The sequence below is a fragment of the Petromyzon marinus genome, chromosome 55, assembly GCF_048934315.1.
Source record: "Petromyzon marinus isolate PM22_M1 ecotype Great Lakes invasive population chromosome 55, UKy_Petmar_22M1.pri1.0, whole genome shotgun sequence".
Classification (NCBI taxonomy): Eukaryota; Metazoa; Chordata; class Hyperoartia; order Petromyzontiformes; family Petromyzontidae; genus Petromyzon; species Petromyzon marinus.
Window position 1 is genome coordinate 13,272,732 of NC_133721.1, and position 14,854 is coordinate 13,287,585.

The 14,854-nt window shown below is 47.5% G+C and overlaps 1 protein-coding gene across 4 annotated transcripts; it reads right to left on the reverse strand.

Annotated features, from left to right (window-relative positions):
* Positions 1-1,134: 1,134 nt before the first annotated feature.
* On the reverse strand, positions 1,135-13,900 carry LOC116954480 (uncharacterized). Of its 4 annotated transcripts, none has more exons than XM_032975029.2 (8): positions 13,804-13,900; positions 11,695-11,836; positions 9,173-9,393; positions 7,375-7,511; positions 6,660-6,800; positions 4,992-5,154; positions 3,555-3,735; positions 1,135-3,294 (listed from the first exon to the last, which is right to left on the reverse strand). In XM_032975029.2, exons 3-8 carry the CDS (start codon positions 9,296-9,298, stop codon positions 1,919-1,921), a joined length of 2,124 nt encoding a protein of 707 aa, XP_032830920.2. In that variant the 5' UTR covers positions 9,299-9,393; positions 11,695-11,836; positions 13,804-13,900; the 3' UTR covers positions 1,135-1,918. The 4 variants fall into 4 exon arrangements, with proteins under 4 accessions (XP_032830920.2, XP_075908492.1, XP_032830919.2 ...); XM_076052377.1 differs by having other exon boundaries at positions 11,695-11,796; positions 13,804-13,884; XM_032975028.2 differs by lacking the exon at positions 13,804-13,900 and having other exon boundaries at positions 9,173-9,396; positions 11,695-12,750.
* Positions 13,901-14,854: the final 954 nt, after the last annotated feature.

Below are 14,854 nucleotides of genomic sequence, written 5' to 3' on the forward strand. Positions count from 1 at the left end.
AGCGAGCGAGCGAGCCCGACACGGCGGCTGTAAACGTGGAGCCGCGGGGCTTGAACTTTACAAACGCGTGAGAACACCTCGGGCTGCGGGGCACTCACACGAAGAGCCCCCTCGCGATGTCACGCGTGTCCACGACTGTTGTTGCTGCGGCGGCGGCGGCGCACAACAGCAGTCTTAAACGTCTTACGTACTGTCCTCGAAAGGGCTTAGCGGCCGTGCCTTTCACACTGGTCGCTTTAAATCTATTAAAAGTATTTGACGCTTTAAAAAAAATGTACAGTGGATAAGGGAAGCGTTGTGCCAGAGACGAACGTAACTTGAAATGAGCAACTATTACAGAATCATTGTTCATATATTGCAGGTGTCTTTGTTTCCCGGCTCTCCTCATTCACAGTGGTTTCTATTCAGGAGGCTACATAACTCGAACTTGTTCAAATAAAACACATCCCTGCTTGTATTCGAATGACACGTGCTCATTCAACTCATTCCACACACGTGCGAAGGACGTGTACATCTCTACCCGTTAGAGCACTTTCGGAAGAAACTGCGTGCCCCGCTAATGTCCGAACAAAACTCTTTATTTGAAGGGCTAGCACGCACTCAAGCACAACGGTAGAATGGTGGATCCAGTCAAGGCAGCGAGGTTCGAGGAGGCGAGGCGAGTTGGTTTCACCCCCAAGGGTTCCACTCACTTCCTTCGCCTGCCTGCCCTCGCCAGGGCGCGAAGATCGCTCTTCATATTCCCACGACCCCCACTTTGACTCGTATCGGCTCACGGGTAAGTTGAAGAACAATCCAGAAAGTCAAATGTAAAAAAAAAATACGAGCAACAATAATTGTTGAATGATTACACTATTTGTTAAATTATTGCTCATATAAACGCTTGTACACGTGACAAATTCGTGTTTAGCTTGCATTTGGTTGAGACTTCAGAACGGCACAGATTTGGTCAGATAATTGAGGCTGAACCAAACACAAATTAGTAGTCTTTGGTTTACATTGTTCATAAATGATTGAAGCCCACGGGAATAATTATTTATTCATCCATGCACACATACTTGCACATTTCGTTTTAACACATTGGAGACGGCCGTTTGATTTGGCAATTGCCATATCGAGACTTCAATACATTGGTCTTATTATCACGTGCAGTTTAATGTTCTGTGTAAAGATGCAACACACAGATACAACAATACGCATCAATTCAACGAGCACACAATGAACGAGTGATGTAAAATACATTTAAAAGTGTTTAATGTAGAACGTCTGGGAAATGTTCTTATACAGCATAAAATGTAACAACCGCATAAATACCCAACATTCTGCAATAGGCAGGTAAACAGCCAGTGGTGCAATGTAACAAGCCCCTGTGATATATTCATTCGACTTAAGGTTTGCCTATTAAAACATTCAACTTAAGTCTCAACAGTGCTTAAACAAAGGAAGTCAACGCCGATTTTGTATAATCCGTGACATGTGTTTAACATGTCTATTCAAGTCATATTTATTAAGATTGCATTCTGAACGTTTTTATTGAATGACAGTACCAGAGAATGGCAGCAGCATCATCTTTCTCCACAGGGAATGGAGAAGTGCGAGCGATTCCTGTGGAGGATTTAACATTTGACCTAACCGTCATTTGGACCATTGAGCCACCACGAATACAGCCTATGGACCAGATAAATGCCTATTTTAATAATTTACCGCTCAGAAGTAACTTAATTTATTAGTCATAGTGCTATCTCGGATCAAATGCGCACATTTGTCATTTAAATAGCAGACGCTGCTGAAGTGGAACGAACGGAAGACGCTTGCAACGAGTCCCCATTTCAAGTTTTTTTGCGTGAAGGCGTATTTGTGCGCAGTTTGAAAATCTACGGACGTCGCGGGTCCTCGGCGTTGGCGAACCGCCCTCTGCCTACGACCGCCCAGAGAGCGCCACAGCACGCTCAGCCGAGCGAGACGCGGGCGGACGCTCCGGGGAGCCCCTCGCGTCGCACGGAGCGGCGAGGACCAGGGTCGAGAGGGAGCGGTGCTGGCGCCGTGCGGTCGCGAGCAGCTGCCGGGCGCGAGCCAGCTCCTGGTAGAGCCAGCTCAGAGGCGGAGCGAACCACTCGGCGTGCGAGTACAGGCCGCTCCAGAGCACGCGCAGCAGCAGTGTGCCCTGGGGGCAGCAAGCGCTCAGCAGCTGCAGGGCTAGCGCCTCGAGTCGCTGCAGCAGAGCCACGGCTTCGTCCAGCGCGGCCCCCAGAGCGGCCGCCCCGAGGCCCGCGGCGCGCGACCAAGGATTGGGGCGCTGAGGTGCTGCCGTAAAATTCCCTTTGGCGTCTGAATTTATGGATGGGCTGCCGAACTTCCGCGACCGTTCACAAACGCTTAATTCTCCACCGCTCCTCTTCTCGCAAGGTGCTCCACTGGATTGCGCCGTCATTCTCTGTCGACACGCTCTCTCGCCCAGTCCTTCGCCGCTTTTATTACACGTCTCACTGCACTGCTGTTTTGTCTGCCTGCTGGTCTGCTCGCCATTGCGCCCAGCGGAACATTCACTGGCTGATGTGTCTGTTCCCAATTTTGTTTTCACCATAGATTCTTCACTCCCTGGTTTTGTGGTTTGTGTGCTCGTCAGCTCGACGGTTTGTTTGTCGGGTGCAAGATGCGCGGACTCCTTGCTGAGCAATTCAGGGAGCTTTTCGCTGTGTTGTTCAGTACACGGCTCTGTAGCTGTCTTTCCGTTTAGTTCAGTGACTATCTCAGTAAACTGTTCACTGCATTGTCCATTGGCTTGTTCATTGGTGGGTGCTAGAACTGGCTTGCTGGCTTCAATGTTAGTTTGTTCCCTGTATTGGATGATAGTTTGCTCTCTCACTTGTCTATAATGCTCTTTGGTTTCCTTGACGTTGTGTTTAAGGCTTAGTTTATCAATATGGTCTCTGGTCTGTTCATTAGATTGTGCGCTGGCGAGCTTACTGACTTGTCCACTGGATGGATTATAAACACGCACTTTGGTTAATTTGTCACATTTCTCTCTGACCTCGTCCTTGCAATGCTCGCTGGAAACCTTACCGAATTGTTCCCTAGACAGTTGTTCTGAACGGCGTGCTGGTTTTGTACCACATTGCTCAATCCCTTGTTGGCATGTTTTGTTGTTGTTATTATTATTATTATGGATGTGCTCGCTGGTTTGCCAGCTCGGTCTCTTGTCGGCTGGCTCATCACTTTGACCGGTTTTCTTGCCGCATACCTCAACGCCATTTTCTTGAGACTCTGTTGCTTTACACTCCGATTTGCAGTAATCTGTGGAATCAAATCAATGCATTTACAGGTTAGTTTACCTACATTGATTTCCTACAGGTTCTCCAATTTCCTCCCACAGCTAAAAAGAACCGTACACCGGAACTGGCATTGGCCAAACATCCCAGTGGACCGGACTGCTCTGTGAGAGATCAGAATGGATGGTTCGTCTCACGCCGATGGTGGCACAATCGGGACAACAGACACTGAGCAGGAGAAAGAGAAGAGAGAAAACGTAACAGTGGATGAATGACGGCGCTCACTGGTTTTGTTGAGCGACTGCCGGCTGAGCCGCGTGACCTCCCCCGGTCGTACGATGGGAAGAGAGGGCCGGGCGCTCCCCCCTGGCTCCGGCTCCCCGAGGCCTGGGTCGCACACCCCGCGCTGGCCAACGGCGCACTGAGCTCCAGCATCTGCGAGCTCCGTCTCCAGCCGGGAACACCGCTGTTCCGCACGTCCCAAAGTAGGGGACAAAGTAGGACACTCAGTGAGGCTCTGCTGGGTAAACGATGGACTACATTTCGCAATAGACTTTTGGGTTAGGCCGCGTAATGATCTGACCAAATCTGTGTCGCTAGAAAACTCTTCACTACCTCCCAACACAGCCAAACAAATAAATTGGCATGTGAACGAGCGTTACGACTTGCCAATTATTACGCATATATTTTCTCGGTATGTTGCGAGAACTGTGCTTCAACTCACCGGTGACCCAATACAACAATAATAATAATCAGCGCGTTGTTAAACACTTGTACACGTGACTATTCATTGTGGAGGCTCCTTAATGGCACAAATTGGGTCAGATCATTACGTTGCCGAACCCAAAACATCAATTATGAACCATGCCGTCGGATGTGAAAACCTCCTGTTACTGTTACTACTGACTTGCGTGCCAGCACTAGCCCATTCTGGCATGCACACAAGGGCGTTGCTGTGGTACATTCTAAAAGGTGTGTAGGACGCTCTGCACCTGAGGCCCAGCCTTTGGGGTCGATAATGTGAGTACCACTTTGTGATAATTTTAAGAATGGCTTGCCGTTTGAAGAGACTGGTGCCTATCATCGGATTGCAGGGACCTTCATGAACCCGCAAGTGTGGGAAGTCCAAATCTCTTGCTAAAGTCGACTGAACTCATCGTATCTCCTGTGGCAGGCAGTCAAATCCACACCGCTTGGAAAGCAGAATTTCATACAAAGTAAAAAAAAATATTCTGACGTGGTTACTGGAAATTCAACAAAATGGATTTTAACAGCTTGGGAGCATCGTGCCAGAGGGTCTCCACGCACTGCTCGAGGCAGCTGGGGCACAGGGACGTCTCTGGGGTCACAGGCGGGCACTGCGCCGTGCCAGACTATTTAAACAATGTTTTTGTTATTTAACCAGGTAAGGCCCCCTGAGCTATACAGCTCTTTTTCAGAAGCGACCTGGCCATAAATGAAATGATAGCTCAATGAAGCGGCTTATCACGTGGAAATGTACAGCAGCCAAATACTCTAAACGCGTGATGTTGATTCTAAACATGGAGGTAAAAACCAGAGGACTCAAGAGAATCATCCACGCAACCATAGGGAGAGAGAGAAAGAGATGCAAACTCCAAATACACAGCAGGTGCCAGGGTCGGGATCGAACCCACGACCATCCTGTATACCAGCCCGGGGCTATGCGGGGCCTTAGTGCCGTGGGGGACGCGCCGGCCTCACCGCGTACGCCAGCTCCACCTCGCTGCGCAGCTGCCTGCGCTCGGCATGCAGGCGCCCCAACTCCACCTGCCAAGCGCGCTCCTCCCGCTCGGAGCGCTCCAGCTCGCGCTCGCGCTCTGAGCGCAGCGTCGCCAGCGCCTCCGCCTGCGCCTGCTCCAGCCGCCTGCCACGGGGAGACGCACGCGGAAGATGAGGAGCCTCTCCGACGGCAGCCCCGCTTCACGCACGACGCGTTCCACAACAGCCACCCCGTGTCTGCGCGTAGAACGCCGGCTTCCTCGCCCCGCTCGATACACCAGCCACTGCGTTGACAACACTGCGTCCTATTAACTTCAACACGTTGCTGTCCGTAGCCAACGCGACGATCCGTATTTGTTGGATTAGGCCACGTGGTAGTTTTGTGTAAAAATTATTGTCGTTGGCCCTCCACCACCCGACACGATTTGCACGTTCGTCATTATCATCATCACGATCCATGGGCAGATAGCCAGTAGGTGTCCACTGCACATTTCGTCATTTGTTTCCACTCTCCTCTGTCTTCTGCCAATATGTTCAAGTAGTGCCACATATTTCTGGCACCAATCTCTGATGTCGTCACGTTCACCAAGATATTATTCATATGTGTTCATGAAATTCTGACCAAAAAAGGTCCTCACCCGTGGTTTAAAACCTAAAAATATAAATAATCATTGTATTGGCTAAGAAAACCCACATTTAAAGTAAAAAAAAAGATACTGTTATGAAGAAAAACAGATTTTATCAACTGTTTTTTTCACAAAGCATACTAATATAATGAAAATTAAATATAAATCAAAAGTTATCTTAAGGTATTGTAGGATGGTAAATAGTGGACCTATATCACCATCAGTTGCCTTACCAAAGTCAGTAATCAATTTAAAAATCGTGGAGTACAAACAAACCACATTGAGCATGAAAGGTATTCTCGCTGCCTTTACATGTTACTGCCCACCCGACTTTTTCAATGGACAAACAAGGATGTGATAGTATAACACCTAGGATGGACATGAGCATTGATTTAAACCCAGCCCATAGCATGCAGAGTGCCGATATTGAGCACCCAATGCCACTCATCCAGTGAGCTGAACTTCCCTCAATGGTGACTCATGTGCGTATGTATGTTGAACTTATTTCGCACCGTACATAGCCAACTGCGCGAATAGGAGGTGCGGTGAAGGACAACAAACTAAACGCAAAAAGCAGTAATAAAGAAATGAGTTTGTCAATCTAGATGATTTAAAAGTGCATATCTCCAGTGGCTTCCTAATATCGGAAGGAAGAGCGTTCCAGACGGCCGCAGAAGTGCAACTGAAAGCGTGCATTGCTATAACCGAGCCAAAAGCTGCTACTCTGAGGATGACCGGAGGTTGCGTGATGTTTTATGCTCCTTGACGAGATCAGGAAAGTATTGTGGTTCATTTGTGGCAAGCACTCTGTGTGTAATGAGTGCGACCTTATAACAACGTATTCGTTCGGCAACCGGAAGCCAACGCAGCTTGGCGAGCACTGGACAGACACGGTCGGATCTCGCCAGAGAATTGTGAGTATACCAAGTGGTGAGCAGGCTACGTCCCACTTCGCGACTTAAATGCAGTGCTCCCGGCTGTGAGCGCGGGGGGGGGGGGGGGGGGGACGCGCTGGCATGCTGACCTGAGATCTGCGTGGTGGTGAGCGTTTGCGCTGGCCACCTGCTCATCAGCGTCGCGTGCCAGCTGCTCCGCGTGGAGCCGCGCGCTGCGCAGGCTTGCCCTGAGCGAGTCGCGTTCGGCGCCCAGCTCCCCCAACCACGACCTGCGCGGGACCCACACCAGCACCCGCCACCACTTGGTGTGAATGCCTCCCGTGCCCTTTTCCACTGGCACATCCGTGCCGAGCCAGCACGGGGCCTGCACGGCACGAGTATGTTTTTCCACTGCCGTTATACCCAGCTGATCTGACCAAATCTGTCTCGTAAGAAACCCTTCACCACCCGACCCAGCCTAACAAACGTAATTGTCACGTGAATAAGCATTTAACGAGCCAATTATTTAAATGTTTCAGCTCACTGGTGAGTCGAAGAACAATCTTCACAAACAAATTATGCAATTAATTTAATTATCAATCATTGTATCTAATTATCAGGACAAGATCTAGAATGACAGAGCAACTGACTTTCTGGATTTCATAGGCATTGTCCTGGTGTCATCATACCTAAATGCTAAATCTGGTTTTTAGGATTGTTCTTAAACTCACCGGTGAGCTGAATGAATAAAATAATTGGCGTGTTAAAAGCTTGCACGGGTAACAATTAGTTTGGCTGGGTCGGGTGGTGAAAGGTTTCAAATGAAACAGATTTGGCCAGACTTAGATGTTGACAGCAACCGACCTGAGCTGAGCCACCTCGTGCTTGCAGGCCACGAGCAGCGCCTGGGCCGCATAGCCCCCCGCGCACGGCAGCTGCTCATCCACAAGCCGGCACAGCTCGTCCAGGGACACGGTGGCGCGGCAGTCCAGCCCCAACGCCTGCACGCAACCACACGCGCACACGCACATCAGCCAGCAGGCAGACAGGCAGGGAAGGGGCACGCTCTAGGTGCATTGCGTTCAAGAGTTACTATGTGTAATCAGAAATTTTTTTGCAGGTACATTGTCAGCACTGAGATGTTTGGCCAGTAACAGTTGAAATAATGTTTTTCTTTAGCTATGGGAGGAATCTGGAGAATCTGGATGGAAAGCCATGCTGAGCAGGAGGAGAAAGTACACTTTTGAGATCCTCACTAAGAGGAATTAACAGTTCGCTTCACCTTCGCCAACCTGCGCTGCCCAGTGTGGCGAAGTATGGTCAAGCAACTCCCACGACTGCCATGGCCTTCATGTAGCAGTGGATTGGCAAAATGCTGTAAGTTATTATTATAAGGGAGCAATGATGTAGTGATTAGCACACTACCTTATGAACCCTAAAAAACTGGTTAACATTACAGGTGAGCGATATCTGAACGGGCCACCCCCTTCCCCAAGTCCCAGTGATCGACAGGCCGCAAGGTGGTGAAACAACCCCCGTGACCAACAGCGTGGGGAGGCTTACGTCCAAAAGTGGATTAACAAACGGCTGCAAATTATTACCATTTTTAACATCTCCAAATTAACTAGGACTGGACGCTCAGTGTAACTGTGCAAGTGAACTGTGTGAACAGTGCTCAACTGTATTTTAATCTGGGTGCATCACCAGGAGCACACATTACATTACTGGTGTGAAGCACGAACACTTGAAGATTTATTTTGTATTTAATTGTGATGTCAGCATGCACAGACGGGCTTGCCATGCTTCTTAAGCATCTGCATTTAAACTTGTAATTGTAATGAGTCCAAGCACAAGCGGATTACAAGGACTGTTCACTTAGCAGCCGCCAGGAGGCCACTACCCTTCTTCTCTGCGCACAGCACTGTCAACGAGCGGGAAACTCACTCGGGAGTTCTCCGGGTTCGGGAAGCACATCGGATGTTACGGTCGTATTTGTTGCAGAATTAAGCTGGGCGGTGATAATGATGATTTTGCAAGGCCAATGAAGAGCAACTAGCTATTAGAGAATTCAGTTGTAAGCGATTTAGCCATTTAATCACTTTCTCTGAGAGTTGATGAACTGCAGATAATCTGCGTTCATATTGGAGCAATGCGAACGTATGTGCTCCATGGGTTGGTGTTTGTAGCCATAGTCACAAACAGGAGAGACTTTTATTTATAAGCTGGGCAGTAAAATAGTGTAGGGGTCAACATGCCTATTACTGATTCTGCTTTTTCAGAGGCAGCAGATTCATTGTCTAATTTCAATTGCTGTGTTGTTAAGAATTATTTGGACTGACCATAGTAATCTGTGAGCAGGTGTTGCTTTAAAATCTTAATTTGGAAGGTCAACATGTATCTTTCCTGTAGGTTTCATACCTGACCCACATTTTCCAACTGAAACAATATAGACAAAATCTAAAAGTTGAGGTGGCAATCTCCCCGGATTTCGGTTGAGTGAATGTGGAATGACCCAAATAACGCAAACGACTCTTCCCAGAGAAACCACCTTGCTCGGGCCTCCTTGGCAAGTGCCTCAATCTCGCATGGTTAATTGGATAGGGTGCAATCAGCTCTATCGATCTATGCATACCAATGTGCCCGTGCGTACGTGGACGCTTGCCTGCAGGATGGCGCCAGCGTCCGTGATGCCTTCGCGGTGCCAGAACTCGAGCATGCGCTCGCACGACACGCTGCCGCTGCCGTCGTCGAGTGCCGAGAAGAGCCAGGGCCCCGCGTGCGCGTCCATCGCCGTCACCGCCGCCGCGACTGCGCCCCCGCGGGGCTGCGAGCGTGACACCCACGCGCAAGCAGCACCAGCGCTCGCACAGCTGGCCTTTGCTGCTACTTACAGAAACAATCAGAACATGTATTTAAACTGGAGGAATCTGATGAGCTTATAAAGCTTTTTTTTTTCACAGATGTTCAGTAGAGGCACGGGGTCAAAACGTTACAACAGAGTGAACGTTACAACAACATAAAAGGAACAGAGTGCACGGGATGTACACACACGCACTCACAGCGGTCCAACCGCAAGTTCCCACAAGCGTGTGTACTGCAGCAGTGCACGTAGCTGTGTCTCGGCTAGTTCCCACTAAACTTGTCCAACCAGCATTGTGCACAGGAGACCGTGCGCACGCTGCTCAGTGATTTGTGGTGGCTGAGAGCGGCAAAGCCGACGCAGAGCAGCCTTTCTTAAAGACCACGTGCGTGAGGATTTGTAAAACTACGATAATTATAAAAGGATAATTGTGCATTTGCAAACACAGACCTTTTCCAACTGGTCAGGATAGGCATTTATAGGCTTTTGAAACAGATTTTAAGTGTTCACTATACAGTGCTCTGCTTACAAAGATGCCATAAGGAATTCGAGTTGTTTTCTTTGTGGCCGTTTGTATAGGATTCACACCAAACGATCAACAGGCCCAAGCGTATTTCAAATTTCTTTATATACGCAAATGTTTGTAAAATCACGAAGATGTGAGTCCAGCTGTAGGAGGCTGTAAAACTAAAATGCCTCTGCTAGGCTGTCTGATCATATGTTTCCAATTCACTTCTTCATCCCAACAAGAAGTTCCAATCATTTGAAGAACTGCTTGGAAACTGTTTTACATCACCATCATCAGCAACGGTCGATGATCCACTGCTGGATGTAGGCCTCCTAAATGTTCTGGCCATTTTAAAAAATATATAAACTTAAATTTTATTGATCTTATTCGCGAAAAAACCCCATCAAAACGCATACATCCACATACTTGTTAACACCCTATCAATGCCCTACATTATTACAGACCAATTCAGACCTCATTGGTCACTCCGTGCCCTTATACATCTCAACGTTCATTCCACAAAGTCCCATGACAACGGAGAAACACAAAGACAAAAAAAAATGTTGCCCGTACAAGAATACAGGTAAACAGTATGGGTTGACAGCTTTGCATCCGTGATGTTGACATTGCCTGCCAAGTGTAGCAGGTTGTCTCAGACCAGTCACCACTGCTTTATGTTGAGACACTGAACTAGATTAGTTCAGACACTTGGAACCATTCACTAGACGGTGGATATATTTACACCACTGTGCAGGGTGGTCCAGATGTCTTGTTATCCCGCCCCCATTTAATTCTCTAAAACGTAATATTCTTTTTACGTAACGTTTATTAAAAACAATAAATTGGGTGTCACAAGACATCTGGACGACCCAGTATATCGCTCCACCACGACAGGGGCAAAATACGACCCGTGAATGAAACCGTGATCGTCAAGCATGGAGGCGGCGTGTCGTTACACATCCCTAGTGGTCCCAGTGCCTGTGACCCTCATCGTGCCTCAAGCGATTTATTACGGTACTTTGCAGTGTAATATCCATTAGATATGTCTGCAGATGTTAATTCTTTTATTCGGAACTGATGAATTGCTGCCACTTTGCAAATGTGATACGACACGTCAAGGTTCATCCTGATTAGAGTGCCGTACAGTTAAGCTCCTGGTGGTTCCTATTATGTGCTAATCCATGAAAATAACTCCTAATGTCTGCATGACTCCCCTTACTGTCCACCTATTAAAACCGATAATTATAGGAAGACTCCATTACGGACAAAATATGTTTCAGCAAATTGAATGGCAAAATCGACAACACTAGTGGATAATAGGGTTGCAGATATGATGTTCACTGTGTCATAAAGTTTCCCTCCCATGGTTATAGCTACGGGTCTAATTCAGTGAGCCGTTCAATCAACCTGGGTCCCTGTGTGTCAGTGTGCTCCCCCCCCCGTGTCTCCCAGTGCCTCGCGGTGTTTCCCTGTCGTGCCACCCTGTCTCACTTGACCCTCTAAGTCTCGTAGTGTGTCTCCATGTCTCCCCGTGTCACCCTGTCACACTTGGCCCTCTAAGTCTCGTAGTGTGTCTCCATGTCTCCCCGTGTCACCCTGTCTCACTTGACCCTCTAAGTCTCGTAGTGTGTCTCCATGTCTCCCCGTGTCACCCTGTCTCACTTGGCCCTCTATGTCTCGTAGTGTGTCTCCATGTCTCCCCGTGTCACCCTGTCACACTTGGCCCTCTATGTCTCGTAGTGTGTCTCCCTGTGTGTGTGTGCCCTGTGTCTCTACCCCCCCCACTCCCTTGTGCGTCTCCCCGTGTTGCCGTCACCTGCTCAGGAGTCTCCTGACGCCTGGGACCCGACGTTCTCGCGCGGACTGTGGGGGGCAGGCAGCAGCAGGGGGGGAGCCTGTTGCTTCTTAGTGCTCCCTGCTGAGAACAAACTCACTCACAGCGCTGCACTGCAGGCTCTCTGACACACACAGGCGCCGTGCGTGATTCGCGTGCTAGCGAAGGACTCCAATCCCAGCAAGTGGGTTTGCAATACAGATACACATGGAGGTTTCACCCTCAACGCATGCGCATCACAATGCAAACTCTCACTGCAACGGGTTGTGAGCATGGCAGTTGGGCTACAATGCGCATTGGAATTTAAGTTTGTATGGCAATGCGCTTGTGATGTGTAGGGTAATGCGATTACGGTAATGCGACTACGGCATTTGCATCTGCGCCGTGCGTGGTAATGTAACTATGGTAATGCGCGCATGTGCTCTCTGCAGGGTAATCTAACGATGGGTAATGTGGCAATGTTAATGCGACTATAGTAACGTTATTGGAAAAGGCGTGTGCCGTGAGTGGTAATTAAAGTAAATTAATTGCAAGTCCTACAATGCACTGCTTGTAACACGCGCCGAATGAGTGAATGGGGCCCCCTACCACCACCATGAATCGCGGCCCCTGGCAGCTGGATGCGGCAAAAGACGCCACAGCCGAGGCGTGTTCGTCGTTTGAATGTCGAAATTGGCGAAAATTAAATGTCTAAACTTAAATGAAGTCGAAATTCCCACAAGTCATTCCACATTAATATGGCGAGGCACCTGGGTATCCGGAGGATGGCTTCCTAAGCACTCGCGAACCGGTGTCCGTTACAAAAAACAAACCCCCCGAAAGTAATGTCCCAGTAACTTGCGGGATTTAAATAGTTTGTACATATACCGTGCTTACTGTGCTTGCATTAAAACGTTTGCGCAGACTTTCACGACCCAATATTCTCATTCGGAGGCTTTTTGCTTCAGATCATCGCCTACCGCCGATTACAGCACAGTTGGCTACGTACATAACATGGAGATATGTAAATTTTAACGACTATATAAACCCTCCACCACAACCCTTATTATTTAAACGTTTATATTTGTTTCCGTGCGAGTGTACGAACAGCCCCGACACTGTGCATGACCAGGTGCTACAGGCTGTCCTGCAGCGGGCTCCGTGGGTCGATAAAATCATCCCTCCCATCGTCACCCCCTCCCTCAAGGGGTCGATAAAATCATCCCTCCCATCATCACCCCCTCCCTCAAGGGGTCGATAAAATCATCCCTCCCATCATCACCCCCTCCCTCAAGGGGTCGATAAAATCATCCCTCCCATCATCACCCCCTCCCTCAAGGGGTCGATAAAATAGCTGTATTTAAACATCTGTGGTAGGCGGTCCGATAGTGGGGGGGGGGTATAGCCAGCCAAAGGTGGCTCGGAGATTTAAATCCTGGATGCCGGGTTGACTCAGCACATCGTGACAAATAATAAGTAATATTTAAAAATACTTTTTAAACACGCTTTAATTAAATGTACCCTACTAGTAATGGAAGAACTCCGCGACTCCAGGAAGTGGCCCCGAAGCTCGCCACAACGTAAGGGGCCCGTGGTTATTTACAGCCAACGTCAGTTGAGCGTGGACAATTTTTTTTATTTTTAATGATAGAATATCGTATTGTCATCGGTGTGACATAAGTATACCAAGTTTGCAGTCGATACCACATTGGGAAGTGGGTTAAAATTGAGTTACAAGATTTGAGGATACTTCAACAACAACAAACAACAGAGTGAGTTAATAGAAAGCGTGTAATAATAAATTTCGATTTAAAGCTTTCGTGACTGCAATGATTCATCTTCTTTGGTTCTTTCGATAAAGTCACGTAGAATGAGAATAAAATAATAAATTATTTTATTTTATCAATTTATTATTTTATTCTCATTCTACGTGACTTTACCGAAAGAACCAAAGAAGACGTGTAATAATAATTAAAAATAAACGATAATTTGCGAAACGACTTCGTGGTTAAGTGAAGAGTGGTGTCCGTGTTGTGTCAGAGCCGTGACACGGAGGTCGGCGAACTGAGGAGATCCGTAAGCAAGACGGCGCGACCGCGCAGCCGAGGTTACCTTCGTTTGGCGCCATTTGTACTTGTGGAACCCTAAGGACCCCCGGCGAGGTGAACACGTGATTATAATTTCGATTAATATTCACGAGGTGAAACATTCACGAGGTGAAATATTAATGAGGGGAAACATTCGCGAGGTGAAATATTCGCGAGGTGAAACATTCGCGAGGTGAAATATGCACGAGGTGAAACATTGATGAGGGAAAATGTTCATGAGGGGAAATGTTCATGAGGTGAAGTATTCATGAGGTGAAATATTCATGAGGTTAAATATTCATGAGGCGGAACTGTTCATGAGCTTAAATGTTCATGAGGTGAAATTTTCATGAGGTTAAATATTCATGAGGGGAAATATTCATGAGGCGAAATATTTATGAGGGGGAATATTCATGAGGGGGAAACATACATGAGGTGAAATATTAATGAGGTGAAGTATTCATGAGGTTAAATATTAATGAGGGGAAATATTCATGAGGGGAAATATTCATGAGGTAAAATTTTCATGAGGGGAAATATTTTAGATTTGAAGCTACGATTCATACTCTTTGTTTTTTTCGGTAAAGTCACGTAGGTACAAAATAAATAGAATAAAATAAGCGTTTGTGCTTTCGCTACGTTGTCCCCACCTGGAGAAGGACGAAACGTCGTGATTTAATTTAGTTTTCATTTATTTTATTCTATTTATTTAAAAATATTAATGTGGGGAAATATTCATGAGGTGAAATATTCATGAGGGGAAATATTCATCAAGTGAAGTTTTCACGCAGTTAAATATTCATGAGGGGAACATCAATGGAGTGAAATATGCATGAAGTGTAATATTCATGTTGTGACACATTCATGAGGTGTAATATTCATGATGTTTATGCGTATTAATTATTTCGGGATGTACGCCTCCGCCGTCAGTTGCATGCAATATGGTTGCAATTCGAAGACATTCAGGTGCGTGTAATCTGAATTGCATGCAATTTAATCGCTTAGATGTGCACGTCCTCCGCAACCAGTTCGCTCACGGTAGAGACCGTGAGCGATTTGCTCAGTGGCGACTTGTA